We start from the raw sequence: 20,296 nt of genomic DNA, 5'->3' as shown, positions 1-20,296 counted from the left end.
GTCCACTAATCTACCTGACGGAACAGCTTTTCCCTGGAGAACTGGACCCTAAAAAACTTCCCAATGGCTAATACAATTAGGTATACCTTCTACATAAGACACATTAATTGCTAAAAATAGGGACTTAAAAACATCTAATTATTGTGATTGGCAAGCTGATTTTAGTTAATAATTATCTAAAAGAGGCAAAATGAAAGCTTTTGTGAATAAAAGTATGAAGTATGCTAACAAGTAAAGACAGCCTGGAAAAACAAACACGAACAAACAAACAAACATAATTTTCCAAAGCATTCTCTCCCAGTTTTAGCATGTCCAGCTAAAATTCTCTGGGTAGGTGAGTTGTACCTTACTGTAGTACATTCTTTGTTAACACTACAGGGCTGAGGTCATCGAGGGATGACTGAGCTTCAGGTAAAGGGCGAGAGAACCTGCTTCAAAAACCAGGTAGATAGAGGAAGACACTGGATGCCAACTCTGGCTGCCGCACAGATGCACAGGCAAGCAGACGCACACATGAATACGTACATACACCACACACAAGCATACATAGCTGCACACACACATGCACGAGTAAGGGGGCTAGGGGAGAGAGAGAGCAAACCAAGAAGTATGACCATAGTCTAAAAGATGCCCAGCAGAAATCATATAACCCTAAATATTTTTCCTAAATATTTTTATTAAACTGAGCTCAAGGATAGTAAAAGAAAAAAAGCTAGCAGCTGAGAAACTGTTAAATAATACTGTCTCCACGGGTTTGAGACCAGCCTGATCTACAAAGTGAGTCCAGGATAGCCAAAGCTACACAGAAAAACTGTACCTCAAAATACCAAAAGAAAAAAAAATCAAAACAAAAATCTAATACTAATAGTAAAGTGGAATATTAGTAAAGTCAGAAATGAAAATACCAGTGAGATAAGACAATAGTTTTGTTTTGTTTAGATTTGTTCTAATGCTCTGGCCTTAGCGGTCCCTTTCCAGTGTCTTCTGTGTGAAGAAGCACCCTCCTCTCGTCTCCTCAAAATGGTATTTGTTAGACATTGGTGTGGGGGTAGCTTCTCTGGAGAGATGTCATCAGTGCTCAGTCCTGTCTGCTCTGCTGTGTGTGTGTGTCTGCAACACCCGAGCAGAGCACTTGACACGCCGTAGGCTGTCTCCTGCATTAGTTTATAATCCGACCGCCACCAGAGAGATCACTTCCAACCGAGCGAGACATGACAAAGACAGTACAGAAAGAAGACTGAGGCCAGCCAGATGGCTTAATGGGTAAAGTGCTTCTCCATATAAATAAATAAATTAATTAATGTAATAATGATAGAAAAAAATCTTAACAAACGAATCTGTCTGTGTGTGTGTGTCTATGTGTCTCTCTCTCTGTGTATGTCCCTTTTATTTTTATTTTATATATATTTTTGTTTGTTTTTTGAGAAAGGGTTTCTCTGTGTAGCCTTGGCTGTTCTTAGACTCAGAGATCCACCTGCCTCTGCCTCCTGAATGCTGGAATTAAAGGACCACTGCCCAGCTACTAATCTCATTTTTTTAATAGCAGTAAAAATACTGAGTGGAATTCTATCAACTCTAAGAGGATATTCAAAGTGTCATGTCCTGGGACTGGAGGGATGGCTCTGCCGTCAGACCACCAGCTGTTCGTCCACAGATGCTGGCTCAGCTCCCAGCACCACATGTTGCCTACGTCCGCTGAGCCTACATCTCCTCCTGTCCTCTGCTAGCCTCCTTGGTCCCCAGGCACAGTACCAGCACCCAGGAGACATCCAGGCAAGACACCCAGATGAATAAAAAAGAAATTATAAAAAGAATAAAGTCCTTTAATTGAGTGGGGTTTATATCACATTAAAAGAGAGGAAGATTTAAGAAATGTAGTACCATCATGCCATGTCGGTGCATATGTATGTATGTCTGTAAGTTAGTACATGTACCTGATACAATCGCTTCATTAATAGGCCTAGCTGATAAGAAATGGCATTCGCAGGGGTGACACACAGGACCGTCCACTCCTGCCCTCCCCACCGACAGGCAGCATCTACCTGAGCACCAATGAAGATGCTGAGTAGTTAAGAGCGCTGGCTGCTCCTTTAGAGGTCGTGAGTTCAATTCCCAGCACCCACATGGTGGCTCACAACCATCTATAGTGAGATCTGGTACCCTCTTCTGGTGAGCAGGCATATATGCAGGCAGAATACTGTATACATAATAAACAAATAAATATTAAAAATATTTTTAAAAAAGAAATTTCTAGCCGGTAAGCAAGGTGGGAAACCAAAGTGGATATAAAGCTTCATTGCACTCAAAATGCCAAAATTATTTTGAGTTTCAGATGATACTGTCTCTGGGAAATATGAAAAAGAAGAAACTAGAAAACGACATGGCTAATAAGAAAGTCTAATAAAATTTCTAGTAATAAAATCCATAAGAATTTTCTAACATTTCAAAGATAAATAACTAGATATAAAATAATGAAAACATTCCATTTGAAACATAAACCAACAATATAAAATACATAGAAACAAACAAATGTATTGAGAAACGCAACAAGGTTGTCATGAAGGAAACAACGAAAATTTGGGGCTGGAGAGAAGGTTCAACCAGAAGGAGGGTCGGCTGCACAGTCGTCAGGTCTGGAGGCCACTGGGGCTCAGGGAGAGAATGACTTAAAGGAATAGGCTCAGGGTAATAGGCAAGGACACTTGCTTCCTCCTGGCCTCTGCATGTATGTACACACAGTTAAATAAAAATAAATCCCGTAAGAAATCCTAACTGCTTAGTCTGAAGGGGGGACTTAAATAAATGAGTCTCCATCTTAAGTTTCTAGATGGAAAAGTCCAACATTTAACATCCTTTAAACGATGTCAGTTCAGCCAGGCGAGGTGGTACACACCTTTAATCCCAGCACTCAGGGAGGCAGAGGCAGGTGGATCGCTGTGAGTTCAAGACCTGCCTGGTCTACAAAACAAGTCCAAGCCAGCCAACGCTACACAAAGAAACCCTGACTCATGTATCAAGTATGGTTACTGTGACTGTGAAGAGCTTCACATAAAAGCAGGAGCTTGACGTAAAAGTAATGATAAAAGGAGCCGGATGACCAAGGCTTAACTCAACACTGGAAAACTGCAGAAACAAACCAACTAAGTAAGTACCAATTAATCCATCCATGGATTTTCCTGTCTCTCAAAACTCAGTACCACAGTAAGGCCTTTAAATGGTAATTTCAATAACCTTGTGGGTTTGTCCCCGGAAATATTGATTTGTATTTTATTTTTATATTTATGCATGCTCTCTCTCTGTTTCTCTGTCTCTCTGTGCTGGTGTATGTGTGTGACTGTGAGTGTGTGTGTGTTTGTGTGTATACGCATCACCGTATGCATGTGGTCAGAGGATAACTTGCAGAAGTCAATTCTCTCCTACCGTATGGCCTGTGGGGATGGAACTCAGTACAGTTTTACTCACTGAGGCGTCTCACTGGCCCCATGAGCTGGTATATTGTGTAATAAGCTTCATCTAAGATACAGCAACAGTGAATAATGTCAGAGAAATGACAGAATCTTTCCACGGAGACAGCAAACTAACAATGCTTAGACAAAATCTGGTCCCTGAGTTATAGAAACCAGTGTTCTCCATTTAAACAAATGCCCAGCCTAGATTTGGATTTTTAAAGGGCTAAAAATTTCAGCCATGTCCTTATATTATCTAAGTAATTTTAAGTATTTCTAATCTGGGTTTTTGTTAGTTTCTTTCTTTTTGTTCTTCAAGATGGGGTTTCTTTGTGTAGCCCTGGCTATCCTGGACTCGGTTTGTAGACCAGGCTGGCCTAGAACTCACAGAGATCCACCTGCCTCTGCCTCCCAAGATATGATAGCAAGGAAAACTCAGATGTGACACTTTCAAGGGCCTGCAGAGATGACTCGCTGCTCAGGAATACTGGCTGCTCTTCCAGAACACCTGGCTCTGCTTCCCAGAACCACGTGGTGGCTCACAGCTGCCTAACTCCAGTCCCAGGCATCTGTACCCTCTTCTGGCCTCCATGGGCACCAGGCACACAGGCAGTGCAGGTAAAACATAAAACAAAATGAATCTTTTCTTTTTTTAATTGAGTCTCAGTTAAGTTCAGAAATTGTGTTACAAATGTGAGTAAACATCATGAGGAGCAGACAAATCTGACCAACTTGTTCTGCGGGAATTCTGCCTAGCGTTCCCTAAAACTTGGGTCAACTCATAAATAGGAAAGTAAAAAATTCAGCTTCAACAAGTCACTTTGTCATGTACCTTGAGCTATTCTTTCTGCTTTTAAAGTATTTCTTATTTTTACTTATCTGTATATGTAGGCAGGTATGCACAGGTGCGGGTCTGGGTGGGAGTCACCCCCTGTGGGTGCTGGGGCCTGAGCCTGCCTCCTTGGGGACAGTAGCATTGCTCTCACCTCTGAGCCGTTGCTCCAGCCTGGGAGAGTCTCTAACACTGGCACAGAGCTGCTTAAGTGCAGGCTCACATCCTAATTAACATTACTATGTAGTGTGAGGTATACAGCATGCTTCTTACAGCTGAGAGACACACAGCACAGACTGAGCGGAGTCCTTGGCGGGTTCAAATTATTTCTTCTTAGCTCTCTTGCACACCATTGCTGTCTCAGATGTTACCAACTGCACAACTGTCCCAACTTTCTGACCCGGCCGATGACAGCTCTGCAAGTATTGTGATGTCACCCTGTGCTGCCTTTGCTCTGGTCTGGAGGGCGTCTGGGTGTGCAGTAGAGCATTATCAAAATATGTAACTGAAGACTCACAGGATGACTGCCCGTGGTTTTCTCCGACCCCTAAGAAGCAATGAATAACTCTTCTAAATTATGCCGTAAGACTTCTTTTCCAAGAGGCAATATATTCTGCAACCTCATTGACAAGATAGTTAAGAGGCCCTCTTTGCAGTTTCTGGGCCAGTGGGGATACCACTGCTACGAGCCCAGGATTTACAGAACCTTAGCAAAAATTCTGCGGTATGTTGACTTGGATGGCTTTGACATACTCCTCACTGACTATATTGCATTTGTGGAAAAGTCAGGACACCGTTTTGAACTCAATTTCAACCTCGAGTTCACTGAAATATGCGTGAATACCATTCTGTACTGGGTTTTCGCCAGAAAAGGCAATCCTGACTTTGTGGAACTGCTTCTCAAGAAGACGAAGGACTATGTCCAGGACCGAAGCTGCAGCCTGGCGCTGATATGGAGGTAAGCCTCACGCTCTGGCGCAGTGCCTGCAGAGAGCAGTCTTGCTTTCTCAGAGCAGCTTGCGTGGTGGGGCGGGATCACTGCCTTCTTTAGGAGCCTGAATCTTCCGTGCAGTCTGTACTATCAAGTCCTAGTGGTTCTGCTTCAGTTAGAGGATGTCAGCAAATGTATTGAAAATTCCTGGAAAAGAAACAGACCTTGTCTTAGCACATTCTGTGGTCGTTTCTTTTGGTGCTTTTGAGCATGCATACTGAGACTGCATAACTGTAAATTGAGTGTGCATAATTTACTCCACCCCCTGCCCCCAGAACAACTCAGAACAGAGCCATCACCTCATAGACCCAGTCAACATGGAGCCCCTATCTCTGTGTCAAGTGTTAATATATTTGATTTCAAGTCTTCCACAACTGAGCTCAATGAAAACCATGTTTCTTACAGGCAAAGTTTTTATAGCCCAAACCTGTCAATCAATCTATTTGGAAATTTTAGGACAGCAAAAGCAAAAGCTCGAGGGTTTGATCCAAAGTCAATTAATTCTCTGGCTTCAGGTTAGCCTGATTAGAACAGGTGTGCACTGACTCCTTCACCAACAAAACATTATCCAGCACAGTCTGCAAGCACAGTGACAGGAGCAGGTGTTCAGTGAACCCCGAAACCCAGGTCAGGGACTGGGCGGGGTAGGTTCTGCCTGGAGTAGCCATGCTTCCTGGCTCCTGAGCCTGTATGACTGTATTCCTGAGTCATCACCCCAGCGCATGAACAGGCAGCTTGAGTCTCGAAAAGGTAAATAAAACCCCCAGTAAGACTTTCTGCCATTTTATATGTTGTTTTTATGGAGTTACAATTTCTACTAACTAGGCTTAAAGCCCAGCGGAATCCTTAGCCAGGCCAGTGGACAAGCAAAGCGTAATAAAATAGAGGAAATGAAGAGTCAAGCATGGGCAAGAAAAGGAGGAGACTTTAATGCAAAACAAAACCGTGAACCATGGTTGACATAGGAAAATCCACATCCTTATGCGGTGCTGGGCCGGAGTTCCAAGCCTGCCATGGCGATGCCCACACCCTCACCAGGTGTGCATGCTGCAGTCCGAGCTGCCTTGCTCTCTCTCCACTCTGTGGGGGACAGTTCTTACATGAATAAATTCTGATGTGGATGCAGGGACAGGATTAAAGTCATTACAGGCAATTCCATTATCACAAAACCTCACTTGGAGGTTTTAGAACCAAAGGTTTTAAAGGAGCCCCGCAATCTCTTGGTGCCTTTTCTATACATGGCAGCTTATGTGAGGCACGCCAGGCCACCAGCTTACCGGTCTCCAAATTACCCGCTTCTTGGTGTAAAATTATCCTTTGCCCATGGCCCGTGGGGTTGTATACTTTTTCTCTGATATTCACCTGGCCCCATGACTTAAAGTATTATGTACACCCCAGTGACTTCCATGGCATTACCCAACTCTGACCTCTCCTGCTGCTGCTTTTTGAAACTGCCACATGGAACAAGACAGAGTACCCACTGGGCTCATCCATTCCAAGCCAGTCTGGTTCTCGCCTCCGAAAGACCCCAACCCCATTACGCAAGGCAGAGATCTGAGATTTATTCTTGATTCTTTTCTTGCTTTCCCATCACATCAATGAGTCCTTTTGGCTGTCTATAAAAACATCCTAATTAGTTCCATGGTATCTCATGTCTAATCCAGGTGGAGCCAGTTATCTCTTACCAAGACAACAGCAATAGACTCTCTTAATGTGTCAACTTTTAAAAGCTAGTACACAGAATAATGGGTTCATTATGACACATTCATGAATTGCTCTCACTGTGCCTCTCATATTCATCCCCTCCTGGCTTCCTCCTGTGCCTTCTCCTGTCTCCAAGTAGTTCCCCTTCTGCATCTATGTCAGTATGATGTCAGAGTAACGACAGAACAGAAAGCCCAGGCCTTCCTCCTTCAGTGGAGACAGAAAATTAACAATGCATAGACAAAATCTGGTCTCTGAAGTATAGAAACCAGTGTTCTCCGTTTAAACTGTATGTCCAGTCTAGATATGGGTTTTTAAAGAGCGAAAAACGTCAACATATAGGATTAAATCTAAATTCTTTAGGAAAGCATGTAATATTTTGTCTTCCTCCCATTACTGTTCAAATATGTATGTATGTATGTGCCTATACATATAAATGTATACAATTTGAGTCTAGATTCCAGATAAGAGAGAAAACATGACATTTGACTTTCATGGTGGGTTATTTGACTTAACATGACAATTTCTTGCTACATCTCATGTGTTTGCTGGCCATTTACACCGTCCAGCTCTAGAAATCCCCTTTGTCATACCAATCGGCTATTGTTCAGATTGCCTAAATGGTTCTGATATAAATTATCAAGTATGACAAGACACCTACTAAATTGGTTTTGGGCATAACAGCTTGAGCTGCCCAGGGGGTAGTCTGATGGAGATGCACAGCACGTGGCTGGACACATAGTGCCATCTTTGATGTCTGTTTTTGTTGCTCCATCTAGTCTGTCTACCTGCAAGCAGTGGCAGAATATGGCTGCTTGTACTATCACCTGTCCTAAGCTCGGTGCCATCTTTCCTTCTGCTGTGCAACTAACGAAGGGCAGGCCATGCTGCTCCTACAGCCCAGGCCCCTGGTACAGATCCGTTCCATTTGGAGCCAAAAGACTTTCTCACATGGACTGTGACACCTTCACAACATGGCTCCCCATCTCCCCTGGCCTCAGTTTTACCCTTTGATCCACATTGACTCCCTGTTCTTCCTTCCCAATGCAGACACTCTGACACAGCGACACAACCAAGTGAATGTGTCTCCTGGTCACTGTCCAGATGGAACCTTTCAGTAACCCCCTGAGCTGGCACTCCTGCACTTCCTGGTCTGCCTGTACTACTTACTCTGTTCTGCTTTATCAGAATTTACCATCTTCATACACTGTAATGTATGGATTACCATCTTCATACACTGTAATGTGTGCACATTTGCTGTGTTGATCCTGACTTGTTAGGAATTGACAGAACATTAAGAAAGGCAGCAAGGGTTTTATTTTGTTCACCAATACAAGTACCTAAAACGGTGGCTGTCACTTAGCTCGTGTTTAGTATTTGTTGAAATTACGATTACGGATGAAATTGCATGAGAATGGTTCCATCGAAATTGGCCAACAAGGCAAGTGCACCTTGTTAGACACCGAGAGCCCAGGGAACAGATGGAAAGCTAGACAGGAGCCGGAGACTGGTCTGAGCAGGAACACAAAACTTCAAGAAAGCACATCATGTTAGGTAGCAGAGATCATGTTGCTGTGAGAAAATGTTTATTCAATTTGTCAGCAAAAGGAGAAGGGGGAAATTAGAAATATGTATATCTACACAGCAGGGTCATCCTCCATGTGTGTACGGAAACATTATGCCTCCTTTCTTAAGCATGTGTGACAAGCTTTCAGAGAGCCCAGTTCATTAACCTCGCGTTTGAAAAGCCACCCTTGCCTTGCTTGCCTCCCTCCATCCACGTAAGTAATGTCATAATTAACTGTCGGGACATAATGAGCAAATTTTGGGTTACAGTCCCATACTCTTTAACCCAAGGATTAATCACACATCATGTGGGTACAGATTAGATATTTGCATTTCATTTTAAACCTATTTGAGTTTTAATCATGTTTTCAATATTTTTCAATACTCATTAAATATCTCCTAGAGGTAATATAAATTTTCACATATCTGAATCTACTAAATCTTAACAACGACCGCTTGCTTTGTTCTCTGGTTTCCTGACTTAGAAAGCCAAGCCAACTACCTTCTTAAGAACTAGCAAGATGAAAGAGTTACGTTGTCTTTTAAAGGTTTAAATGAGTATAAAGCACCCCAAATCTTATTAGGATTGAAGTCAAACTCCAATAAAAAGCATTGATTGACCCTTAAAGATTCAGTACTGTGGGCTCTCACACTTTGCGGAGTGAAAACCACAACAGTTTTGTGGGTTTGGATGAGGGAGAGCTCTGCTGGCGGAGGCAGCTGCTGCCATGCCTGACAACCCAAGTTCCTGGATGGCAGATGGTGCAGAGAGAGAACTGACTCCTACAGGCTGTCATCTTATTTACACACACAGTGCATACACACCTGCACGTGTACACAAACATGCAGAGAGAGAGAAAAGAAAACATTTTCCTACTGGACAGTAAAATTTTCAGCATTTACCTTGCCTAACCATTTTATTTTGAAGAAAAAAAATGAATATATAAAAGTGCTAAGCAAGTTTTCAAAAATAAAATAATGAAAGCACAAGAGTTGAAAGTACAAAGGACCTCGTGGGTAGGCACAGGGTGACCAAGGGACTCTTCTCAAATAGCCTACTGGACAGTCTCTCCTAACATGATCCGTACTTAGCACAAGATTGAAATGGGAGGAGAGAACACACTCAAGACAAAAATGAAAAAGTGATCTTGGAATCAGAGTAGCAATAAAAAAATAATCCAAAAGAAAAGGAAAAGGGAAAGGGAAAAACTAGCAAGCAAACAACAAAACAGGTGGAGTTCAATCTTTGATACATATTGGAATTACTTGTGAAAATAAATCCAAACAAAATACTGATTTCAGGAGAGAAAGAGCACTGGCAGATGAACATATACATATACATATACATATACATATACATATACATATACATATACATATACATATACATATACATACACACACACACACACACACACACACACACACACAATGCTAGTAGCAGGGTGGTGATAGGGCCACATCCTGTTGTCTAAAACATTACATAACACTACAGCGTACTGCTCCCTTAACTGACAAAGAAAGCTCTGGCATTCCAGAGCTCTGCGAAGCTTTAGAGCCGAATTAGGAGAATGATCTTCCAACTGTGCTTTCTGGAGTTCTTGACTAGGGATTTAGGCAGGAAGAAGGGGGCTCTAGGACCCCAATCCACATTTCCCAGGGTGTTCTCAGCCTTTAGTGACTAGCATGTGCCAGCATATGCTGTACCCGAGCACTCCAAGATTTCCCCAGGGAGAACACTTGCCAATCCTCCAAGCCTTAGGTCTTAGGTGTCTGACAGGAAATGACCACCCGGGACAGTGAATAGCTGCTCCTCTGGGTACTGCTGCCTCGAGCAGACTTTCACCACAGCAGTGGCCATCCTGTTATACTTACTGTCTGCTGTACTGACAGTCAGAGAGAACCACACCTTTCACTTCAATACCTACTCTTCTGCATTTGCCCCTTCTTAATTAAGTGTCACATATCCAGGGTGTGCAGAAGAGTAGGTATTGAAGTGAAAGGTGTGGTTCTCTCTGACTGTCAGTCTGCGAAGACTTGCAGACTGCTGAGCGACCACACAGCTGCCTAAGCCTGAAATGCGGACTGCAGAGGCCCAGACAGGTCCCATCACACCATGCTGGCTCCTCCTTATCCAATCTGTGCAATTGTTAAAAACTTTATTTTGTACCTGCATATGTGTGTGCGTGTGTGGCAGGGGTGACGGGGAGAAGGGGAGGGTCCGTGTGTTTCACAGCACAGATGTGGAGGTCAGGGGACAGCTTGCAGGAGTAGGTTTTCTCTTTCCACGGGTGGGCTCCAGGGATCAGACTCTGGGTTCCTTCCATTTCACTGGTCTCTATTAGTTTCCCGATGTTGTTATTCAAACATCATAACCAAGGCACATTCCAGAAGAGAGAGTTTATTTGGGCTTACAGTTCCAGGGGATTAAGAGTCAAGCATGGGAGCAAGCTGCAGGCTTGGCAGCTGGAACAAGAAGCTGAGAGCAGCCGGAAGTGTTGCCTCCATGACATATTCCTCCAGCGACTGCGAACCAAATGCTCAAATGCGGGAGCCTACAGAGAACATTCTTGAACCAACACATGCAGTCCCCGATTCTCTACTTGTTTGGCATAGTTGTCTAAAACCAACACTTACGTTTTGTATGCTATCGATACTGTCTACAGACTGAGTCAATAGTTGATTAGATTATACAAGAGAATTTCAGGGCCAAGTATATTAATAAAACTCCTCTTTGCTTTACTCTCAAAGTCATCTTACTTTTCAAAATTAGGGATCTGTTTTGGTTAGAGACCCCACTTTCTCTACATTTATAGTAACTATTTTAGCAAGGAAAATAAAAGTACTAAATGAAACAATTTCACATGCCATATGAAAATTGTGTCTGTGTCTTTGTGTGTGTGTGCGTGTGTCTGTTTGTGTCTGTGTGTGAGTATCTTTCTGTGTGTGTGCATGTGTGTGTGTGTGCGCGTCCGTGTGTATATGTGTGCGAGTGTATGTGTGTGTGTCTGATTCTGTGTGTGTGAGGGGACGCACAGGCAAACTTGAATGTGGCCATCTTTGAAACAGGATCTTTCACTGAACCCAGAACTCGTCAGGCAGCTGTGTATCTGGCCAGGGGCTGAGCCCCCCATGGCCTCCTATGTCCCTCCCCACAGCTCGAACTTTACAAGCACACTCTGCCAGACCTCTGCTTTTATTTATTAAACATCAGTTCTAAGGCTGGGTTCAGGCCCTCAGTGTCCATGGCAAGCACGCCCCTGGCTGACCTTCCTCTCCGGGGCTACACTTTACTCTTGAAGGAGAAAAATAAAATTCTATCCTGAGGCCCTCAGACATGTCTAACCATAACTTACACTTCTTATGTTATTAAATGAAAGTTTAATTTATTGTATTAAAATGGAAAACTAGGACTAAGGTGTTTATACTTGTTTTTTCATGGAATCTCCACTCTCAATTCAACCTCATGTCTAATGCGATCAAGAACAAACACAAAAGGAGAGCAAGTTGATCAGTACTTCTATTAATCCAGTCCACGGCTCGGGAGTGATGGCTCTGCAGTTAACCGTACCTCCTGCCCTTCCTACGTCCCACCGCCACCCTGCCACCCTGCCGCCCTGCCGCCCTGCCGCCCTGCCACGCCGCCTTCAGACAGCCTAAAGCCCTCTCCTGGCCTCTCAGGCGCCCGCACAGAACACAGACACACATAACAAAAGAGTCCAATCTTTAAAAAACAGGCGCTAGAAAATCGGTTTTCTTTCATTTCCGTTTTTGTATTTCCGGAGCTTGGTGAGCTCTGTGACCCCACCAGTGTGGGCAACACCATGGTGAGGGCTGCTGGAACTGACAGCAGACCCGTACCGTGCCTGTTTTCACAGATGTGGAGGAGGCTCCAGCACTTGGTGGGAGTTCCCGTTCCTCCTTCAGTTTGGTCTGCAGTTACAATGTCAGATTCTTAAGACAGCACACGTAAATATGAATTACATGTGCTCACATGTGAACAATTGATATGATATCTTATTAATATATTTTCTTATTATAACAGTTGATATTATAGACATTATTATACATTATATTATTGTATTGTTATAGCAGTTAACATTATATTATAACATTCCTGTTACTGACTGTGCTTGTGACACCACTCACCCTGCCTTTTTCCCACAGAACCTTCACACCCGTGTACTGCCCTAGCCCCCTGAGCGGCATCACACCGCTGCTCTACGTGGCTCAGACAAGACAGTCCAATATCTTAAAGATTCTCCTGCAGTATGGGATCCTAGAGAGAGAAAAAAACCCCATCAATATTGTTCTGACGATACTGCTCTACCCTTCAAGAGTGAGGATAATGGTTGATCATGAGTTGATTGACATTCAGGAAGACGCCAAGACATGCTTAATGCTATGCTCCAGAGTGCTTTCTTCAATCTCAGTCACGGAGATAGAGGTGAGCGGAGCACTGCTCCTGGGGGGGGGAGGGGGAGCAGAGCACTGCTCCTGAAGGAGGGGAAGCAGAGCATTGCTCCTGGGGAGGTGGGGGAAGGAGAAGCAAGCATCACTCCTGGGGCAAGATAAGCAGAGCATCACTTGCTGTAGGGAGGTGAGCAGAGCTTTGTGCCATGGGGAGGGAAGTATTACTTTGGGGGGGTACATTCCAACATTAGTGAATGTTAGGATCTAATAATGAGGGCAAACGTGAAGTATTTTTAATTTATGCATTATTTCCAGTGGCTAATTAATTGTGCATATGCTCAGTAATTAAAAATGAGGCAAAATCCAAATTAGCTAAAATTAGTCCATCAAATGTTGATTTTGTTACCATGAACTTCAAAAGATAAATTTAAACTTTATTTTAGTGTTAAATAGATGCAAATTGTTATATTTCAATAACAAACTATGTATTAAAATTTCTATCTTTTAAGAACAAAATAAGTTAAATTTTAACAGGTCTTCTTGCCAGTAGAATATTTCAAAATGACAGCTCCATTTCTCCCAACAAATACAATCACACACCAAGAAATAGATTTTTCCATTCAAGATCCCAAAGCAATTTTAAGCATTACAGAAATATAAAGACATAAAATATTTATTCAACTGAAAATATATCTCAAAATATCTCCTAAATAAGGTTTTGGGACTAGACCATGTTAGAGAAGAAAATCACCCATATATCACCCATAAGTTGGGATGCTCATTCTTTAAAATGAAATACAAATTGCGGTAGCAAACTGTGTCATGCCCATTAACAGCAAGAGGTTAACGAATCTGTGGAAAGAGAAGTCCTATAAACTTAACCAGCCAGTTTAACAATAAGCCCATAGTTTCTCTAGTCTCCATAAGTGTAACTTTAGAAACAGACTCTTAAGAGACATAACTTTGCTGGTTTTTAAACACCTTGATAATAAATACTAATGTGTGGGCCAGTTGTAAAGCAAATAAATTGTTCTGATTAGAACTGACAACTCTTTTTTAAAAGAGAACATGCTTAAGTTGTTTTAATGCCTCTTTTCTTTTCACATCTTTGTTTCATAGTCACTGCCCTGCATGGTTATTGCAGAACACATGAATTTTAGACCAGCCTAAAATCCCCCAAGTAAAACTAGAGAACAGGAAGTACTAGGATAGAATTGGTCAAAGTCACCTGTGAGGCAAGGCATTAACATCCAGACTCCAAACAGTAACAGTTCATAAACTACAGCAGAATAATGCTGTGTGAGGAGAGGCGGGGTCAGTTCACACTGAAGGGCTAGTGACCTTTGCGTTTCTGTCACGTCTCACACTGCTGTATTTAGACGCATCTCTCTACCACACCCTAGTCAGCACAGACAGAGCATCTACTTTGCAGACCTAGTATTTATCCCAAGCGCACACCACAGATGAATGTGCAGAAGACATTCTTTAAACAGTTACTTATTGCATAAATAATGAACATATGCATATACAATACAGCTGGATAAGTGCCTAGAGGCCTGGACAGTGTTTTGTCTTGTTTATCTTTCTTTTCCTATTATGTGTGCCAAGGGGCTAGGCCTGTGGTCAGAGGGCAGTTTTGTGGTAGTTCTCTCTCCCTAGCGAAATTACTCTTAATGCAGCAATATCCTCTCCTTAGCATTTAACCTCCAGAACAGAACCTTTAAGCAGATGGCTTCCTAAAACTTTAAGAAGACCTCAAGGTCCTGGCAGTCCACATGGGTTAGGTCCAACTGGGGAGCATGTGTGATTTACATCACCTGTTTCTGAACCCGACAGAATCAGAATGTGACAGAGGAGCCGAGCACTGGTACCTCTGGGCTTTCCAGATGATGCCTGCATGTGGCTGTGCTGGCAGTGTCTCTGGAAGACACAGCAGAAGTAAGATCCATCTGATGTGAAGAACTTCCCTGCTCATGGCTTAAATTTTGCTTAGTACCTTCCCACATACTATTTTATCACTAGGGAAATAAGATCGGAATAAAATGCCAATAAAGTAAAACAAACAAACAAAAAGGCTTGTATCAAAGGAGATGCTGAGACTCAAAGCCAAACTTTGGTCAGAGTGCAGGGAATCTTATGAAAGAAGGGGGAGATAGAAAGACCTGGAGGGGACAGGAGCTCCACAAGGAGAGCAACATAACCAAAAAAATCTGAGCACAGGGGTCTTTTCTGAGACTGATACCCCAATCAAGGACCATGCATAGATAAAGGTTGTAAGGGTTATATGAATTCATGATCTCCCTTCTGAATTTAAATGAAATAAAAAAAATAAATAAAAGTACCAAATACTGTTAGAAATAACAGATTTCTCTTTTCTTCAGACACAGCTGAGCTTGGGAAGACGTCCAATTATTCAAAACTGGTTGGACTACATCCCTCCAACAAGATACAAAGACCCATGTGAACTCACCCACCTCTGCAGAATAACCATCAGGACCCAACTGCTGGCCAACAATATGCTCCCAAACGGAATATTTTCACTTCTAATTCCTGGTCGTCTACAAAGCTTCCTGAATTTAGAAAGCTAACATGCATTTGCATGCTGTTCTTTAGGATGATAGCACTGTACAATTCAGAACTTAATAAACCCTTAACTTCACACACGTTTGTCGCACTGGACAGTCTATTAGAAGATAGCTGGTCCACAGCTACCTCAGACCAATCCATCCTGCCACTCACAGTCTCGGTAAAATGGTAGTGGAGGCATCTGACAACCTGAATCACCACTTCAACCCCTCGTCTCTCTCCAGCAAAACAAACAAACCTAAACAAACAAACAAACAAAAACCCTCTTTGAAGTCCGCACTGTTCTTCAGGCAAATCTGAAGAAGCACTGAGCCGTTGCCTTTGGCTGCCCTCTGTGCTCTCCATCCACCGAGGACACCAGCCTGCCTACCACCTCATGTTGCTTTGCTCTTACAGGTTTGTCCTTTTGCTTAAAACGCCCTTTCTAAACACCTGTCATGCCATCCTTTAAACTTCCTGTGACCAAAAAGGTTGTATACTGTGCAATATATCTTAATACATTCCTGTATAGCAGGTACTGTCCCCTGTGGTCATTCTCCTAACATGTTAACTGCCTCAGAGTAAATATTTATTGAATTAGACTTGTGCTCCGGTCTTCTTTTTTTAATTTATTTTATTACAAAAGTTTATTACAATGTACAGTAGGCTCCAGGATAACACTTCATTCTAGCTGTAGGTGGCAAAGATGCTATGGCAGGGATCCAGCTGTTAAATAGGAATGGAAGAGGGTCACCCTTACCTCAGATATGAGGAACAGCTTACTTTTTGCCAGATTTCTTAATTCCACCTGTGGCCAGAGGCCCCTTCCCCAAGGCCTTGGCTTTTGGCTCCTCCAGTTTCTTCTGCTCCTCTTTCTGTTTCTGCTTGAAAGCCTTATCCTCCTCCTCCATCCCCTTGGCCTGCTTCTTGGGCTGTTTTAGGGGCTTCTTTTTTTCACCTTCGCAGCTAGACAAGGCACTGACAGCCCCTTCACCAGTCCCTGATCCATGTGTTCTAGTCTTCTAAAAGTAAGACTTACTCTCAACATTTTTGCTTCCAAGAACAAATTTAGAAATTTGCTTTTAGAGAAAGTAGGCTAAAGGGGAAACTTAAAATTCAGAAGAGAGAGCAAGAGCAAGTGAGAGAGAGAGAGAGAAACAAATACCACTGCTGGCTAACGGATGCAAACCCCAAACTTGAAAGAGATGTCACCACCTACACCTGCTGTCATTTCTAAATGTGCAACAGAGAACTAACAGTACCAAGAACTAGCAAGAATAGTGGACACATCGCTGGTACAACTCTGGGATGTAGGCTGAAGCTGTGGATGATGTTAGGATACACTTCCCATACAAGAGAACTCTTTCCTATGTAACCTAGACTAGCAACGCCACCTCAGGGCCTCTGAAGAAGGATAAGAATAAACTTTACTCAAGATTATTGAAGAGTGGGGCTGGAGACATGGCTCAGCTGTTCTCCATGGACTTTGTGGATCACTGGCTGTTCTTCCAGGACTCAGGCTGGAGTTCCAACATCCACATGGTGGCTCGCAACCATGTGCAACTCCAAGCCCAGGAGATCCAATGTCTTCTTCTGGCTTCCACTGGCACTGGCACTGTGCACATGAGGAATACAGACATCTAGGCAGACAGAACAGCCATACACATAAAACAGAAAAATGAAAAAAAAATTAAAAAGATGACTTAAACCAAAAAGCCCTTCAGTAATAAATGGCCAAACAAGCTACAGCATTCCCCTTGGGGCACTTATCAGCAGTAAAAGGTAGAGGATTCATTTCAAAATGAAAACAGCCGTTCTTAGAAGGCTACACACTACATATTCAGGAAATGCTGGGCATTGCGAAGAAGAGCCTCGCCAGGACATAGTTCTGTGCCTGGCCACAGCACTGCAGTCCCTGGGGACAAGGGGAGTCTGCTCCCCCCAACTGTGGTGGCCACACATCTTTAAGATTGCTAGGACTCAGGAAGCTGTGCACCACAGAGCTGGTTTAAAAAGCACATGGCTCTTAGGCCTGACGGTAAGCTGCCTTTTGTTCCCATCCCCTTGTGTTTATATTAAGATCTGGACATCGCCTTACTATGTAGGGATGTATTCTGTGGGATAAAAAGATAATAACCAATAAAACTGCCAAGGTGAAATTAAGAAGGTGTATTAGTTACCTTTCTGTTAGTGGGATGAAACACCATGACCAAGAACACCTTATGGAAGGGTTTGTTCTGGCTTACACGTCCAGAGAACTGTAAACTATGGGTCCACAATTGTGGGAAGGCGAAGCTGACAGATCACATTCAGCCTACACAGGAAGCAGAAAGAATAGCAAAAAGGGCAGGGCCATATATAAATTCTTTTTAATTTTTAAAATTTTTTATTTATTCACTTTGTATCCCAGCTGTAGCTCCCTCCCTTGTTGCCTCCCAAATCTCACCCTCTCTCCCTCTTCTCCTCCTATGCTCCTTCCCCAGTCCACTGATAAGGTCCTCCTCCCCTTCCATCTGACCCTAGCCTATCAGGTCTCATCAGGAATGGCTACGTTGTCTTCCTCTGTGGCCTGGTAAGGCTGCTCCCCCACACCCTGCTCAGGGGGAGGTGATCAAAGAGCCAGCCTCTGAGTTCATGTCAGAGACTGCCCCTGTTCCCCTTACTTGGGGACTGAGCTGCCATGGGCTACATCTGTGCAGGGGTTCTAGGTTATCTAGAACCTCCATGCATGGAGGTTCTAGATAAATCTCCATGCATGGTCCTTGATTGGAGTATCAGTCTCAGAAAAGGCCCCTGTGCCCAGATTTTTTGGTTCTGTTGCTCTCCTTGTAGAGCTCCTGTCCCCTCCAGGTCTTTCATCTCCCCCTTTTTTCATAAGATTCCCCGCACTCTGTCCAAAGTTTGGTTATGAGCCTCAGCATCTGCTTTAATTCTCTGCTGGGTGGAGTCTGTACCCCTAAAGAAGCTAAGAAGGAGAACCCTGGGTAAGATGTTCAATTCTCATTCAGAAAGGCAAACGGGATAGACCTCGAAAGATGGAGAAAACAGGGAACAGGACAGGAGCATACCACAGGTGGCCTCTGAAAGATTTTACCCAGTAGGATATTAAAGCATATATATATGTATCTATATATATATCTGTATATCTATATCTATATCTATATATCTATATCTATCTATATCTATATCTATCTATATCTATATCTATCTATATCTATATATATATATAGATAGATAGATAGATAGATAGATAGATAGATATATCTATATCTATATCTTAAAGTATATCCCCAGTGCCATACTTCTAGCAAGAATAGAATTTTTCATGGCCCTTTTTCATCCAAAAAGTTCTAAAAATTTCCCAGACAATGCCATCAACTAGGGACTGAGTGCTCAATGCATAAGCCTATGGAGGATAGTTCTCATTCAAAAGACCACAAGCAGCTTCCTAAGACATTGTGGGTCATTACAGTGAAAGGGTGGATTGTGGGATACTTATCTATAACATAAAAGGAGGCCAAGGAAAAATAGCCAACATAGCGATAGATCATCAAACCAAGAAGGGACTGTTTCCCAGTATTCACCTGTAGTCATGACATTTTAGTGGTCTTTATCTCACTTGCTTTGTGGTATATTTCTGCTACACATAAAATAGATTAAGAGAAAGTAATTTTAAGAGATAACCTTTGACCAAGCTGGCCTCAAACTCACCTACCCCTACCTCCTGAGTGCTGGGATTAAAGGTGTGCACCACTACAACCTGGCTTAATAAACCTATTTTTAACTCAGTATCTAAAATAAAAATAAAATGGATTGATTAGTTGGCTAAAGGTTCTGCAGCAAAAGCTTTAAATGATGTGAACCTCTTAGAAATCTAATGGAGTTGAACACTGGGGTTAAAAGTGAAGCAAGTGGCTTGTGTCTGAGGAATGGTCTTGAGAGCATATCCATTTTGCCCCTTGCTTCTGGACTGCTTTCCTTGTGCCCCCATTCCCGTCCGGCCTCTCATGTCTCCTTTTTCATTAATGTTTTCCCAATCTGCTAACACCTATCCTTCTTCAGTGCTCTCTCACAAAGCTGCCACAAACCTGAATGATCTGGTTCTAGGAATGTGTTCATGAAATAATCCATTTCAGATGTTAATTAACAATTTTGTAGTTAATGGAGCTGGACAGTGGTGGCGCATGCCTTTAATCTTAGCACTCTGGAGGCAGAGGCAGCAGATCTCTGTGAGTTTGAGGCCAGCTTGGTCTACAAAGCTAGTTTCAGGACAGCCAGGGCTACACAGTAAAAGCCTGTCTTGAAAAGACAAAATACAAAAAAATAAATAAAAACAAAACAAATCAAACAACAAATACACGCATATTTATACACACACATACACACACTGATACTCCTCCAAATACATGGCAATGGGAAATGTATAAGTAATTAAACAAGATATTGTATATACTGAATACATGATATTAATTTACTTCTTCAAAATTATGTATATCATTTGAATTATGATTTTTAAATATATTTGGTTATTAGTGTTGGAAGACTGAACCAAGCTTAGTAAAGTCAATATATTACCAATAAATACTGTAAAATATCCACATATTAAAAAAACTATGTGAAGAGTGGAAAGATGACTCAGCTGTTAAAAGAGTGCTTCCTACTATTCCAGAGGACCTGAGTTTGGGAGCTCACAGCCATCTGATAACTCCAGTCCAGGATGTCCAGTGCCTCTCCAGGCCTCTGCAGGCACCCACATACATGTGGCTTACACAAGCACAG

At 42.7% G+C, this 20,296-nt stretch overlaps 2 protein-coding genes across 2 annotated transcripts; one reads left to right on the top strand and one right to left on the bottom strand.

The window, feature by feature from the left end:
- The first annotated feature begins 4,835 nt into the window (after positions 1–4,835).
- On the top strand, positions 4,836–15,540 carry Asb17 (ankyrin repeat and SOCS box containing 17). Its single transcript, XM_055614427.1, has 3 exons — positions 4,836–5,236; positions 12,707–12,986; positions 15,334–15,540. The coding sequence occupies exons 1-3, from the start codon at positions 4,836–4,838 to the stop codon at positions 15,538–15,540; spliced, it is 888 nt and encodes a 295-aa protein (XP_055470402.1).
- Positions 15,541–16,296: 756 nt separating this feature from the next.
- On the bottom strand, positions 16,297–16,807 carry LOC129682104 (translation machinery-associated protein 7-like). Its single transcript, XM_055614312.1, has 2 exons — positions 16,775–16,807; positions 16,297–16,539 (listed from the first exon to the last, which is right to left on the bottom strand). Exons 1-2 carry the CDS (start codon positions 16,805–16,807, stop codon positions 16,297–16,299), a joined length of 276 nt encoding a protein of 91 aa, XP_055470287.1.
- Between the last annotated feature and the right edge of the window lie 3,489 nt (positions 16,808–20,296).

This window comes from Psammomys obesus, unplaced genomic scaffold, assembly GCF_907164565.1.
Source record: "Psammomys obesus unplaced genomic scaffold, mPsaObe1.curated_primary_1811, whole genome shotgun sequence".
NCBI lineage: Eukaryota > Metazoa > Chordata > Mammalia > Rodentia > Muridae > Psammomys > Psammomys obesus.
This window is presented reverse-complemented; position numbering and strand designations above follow the sequence as displayed.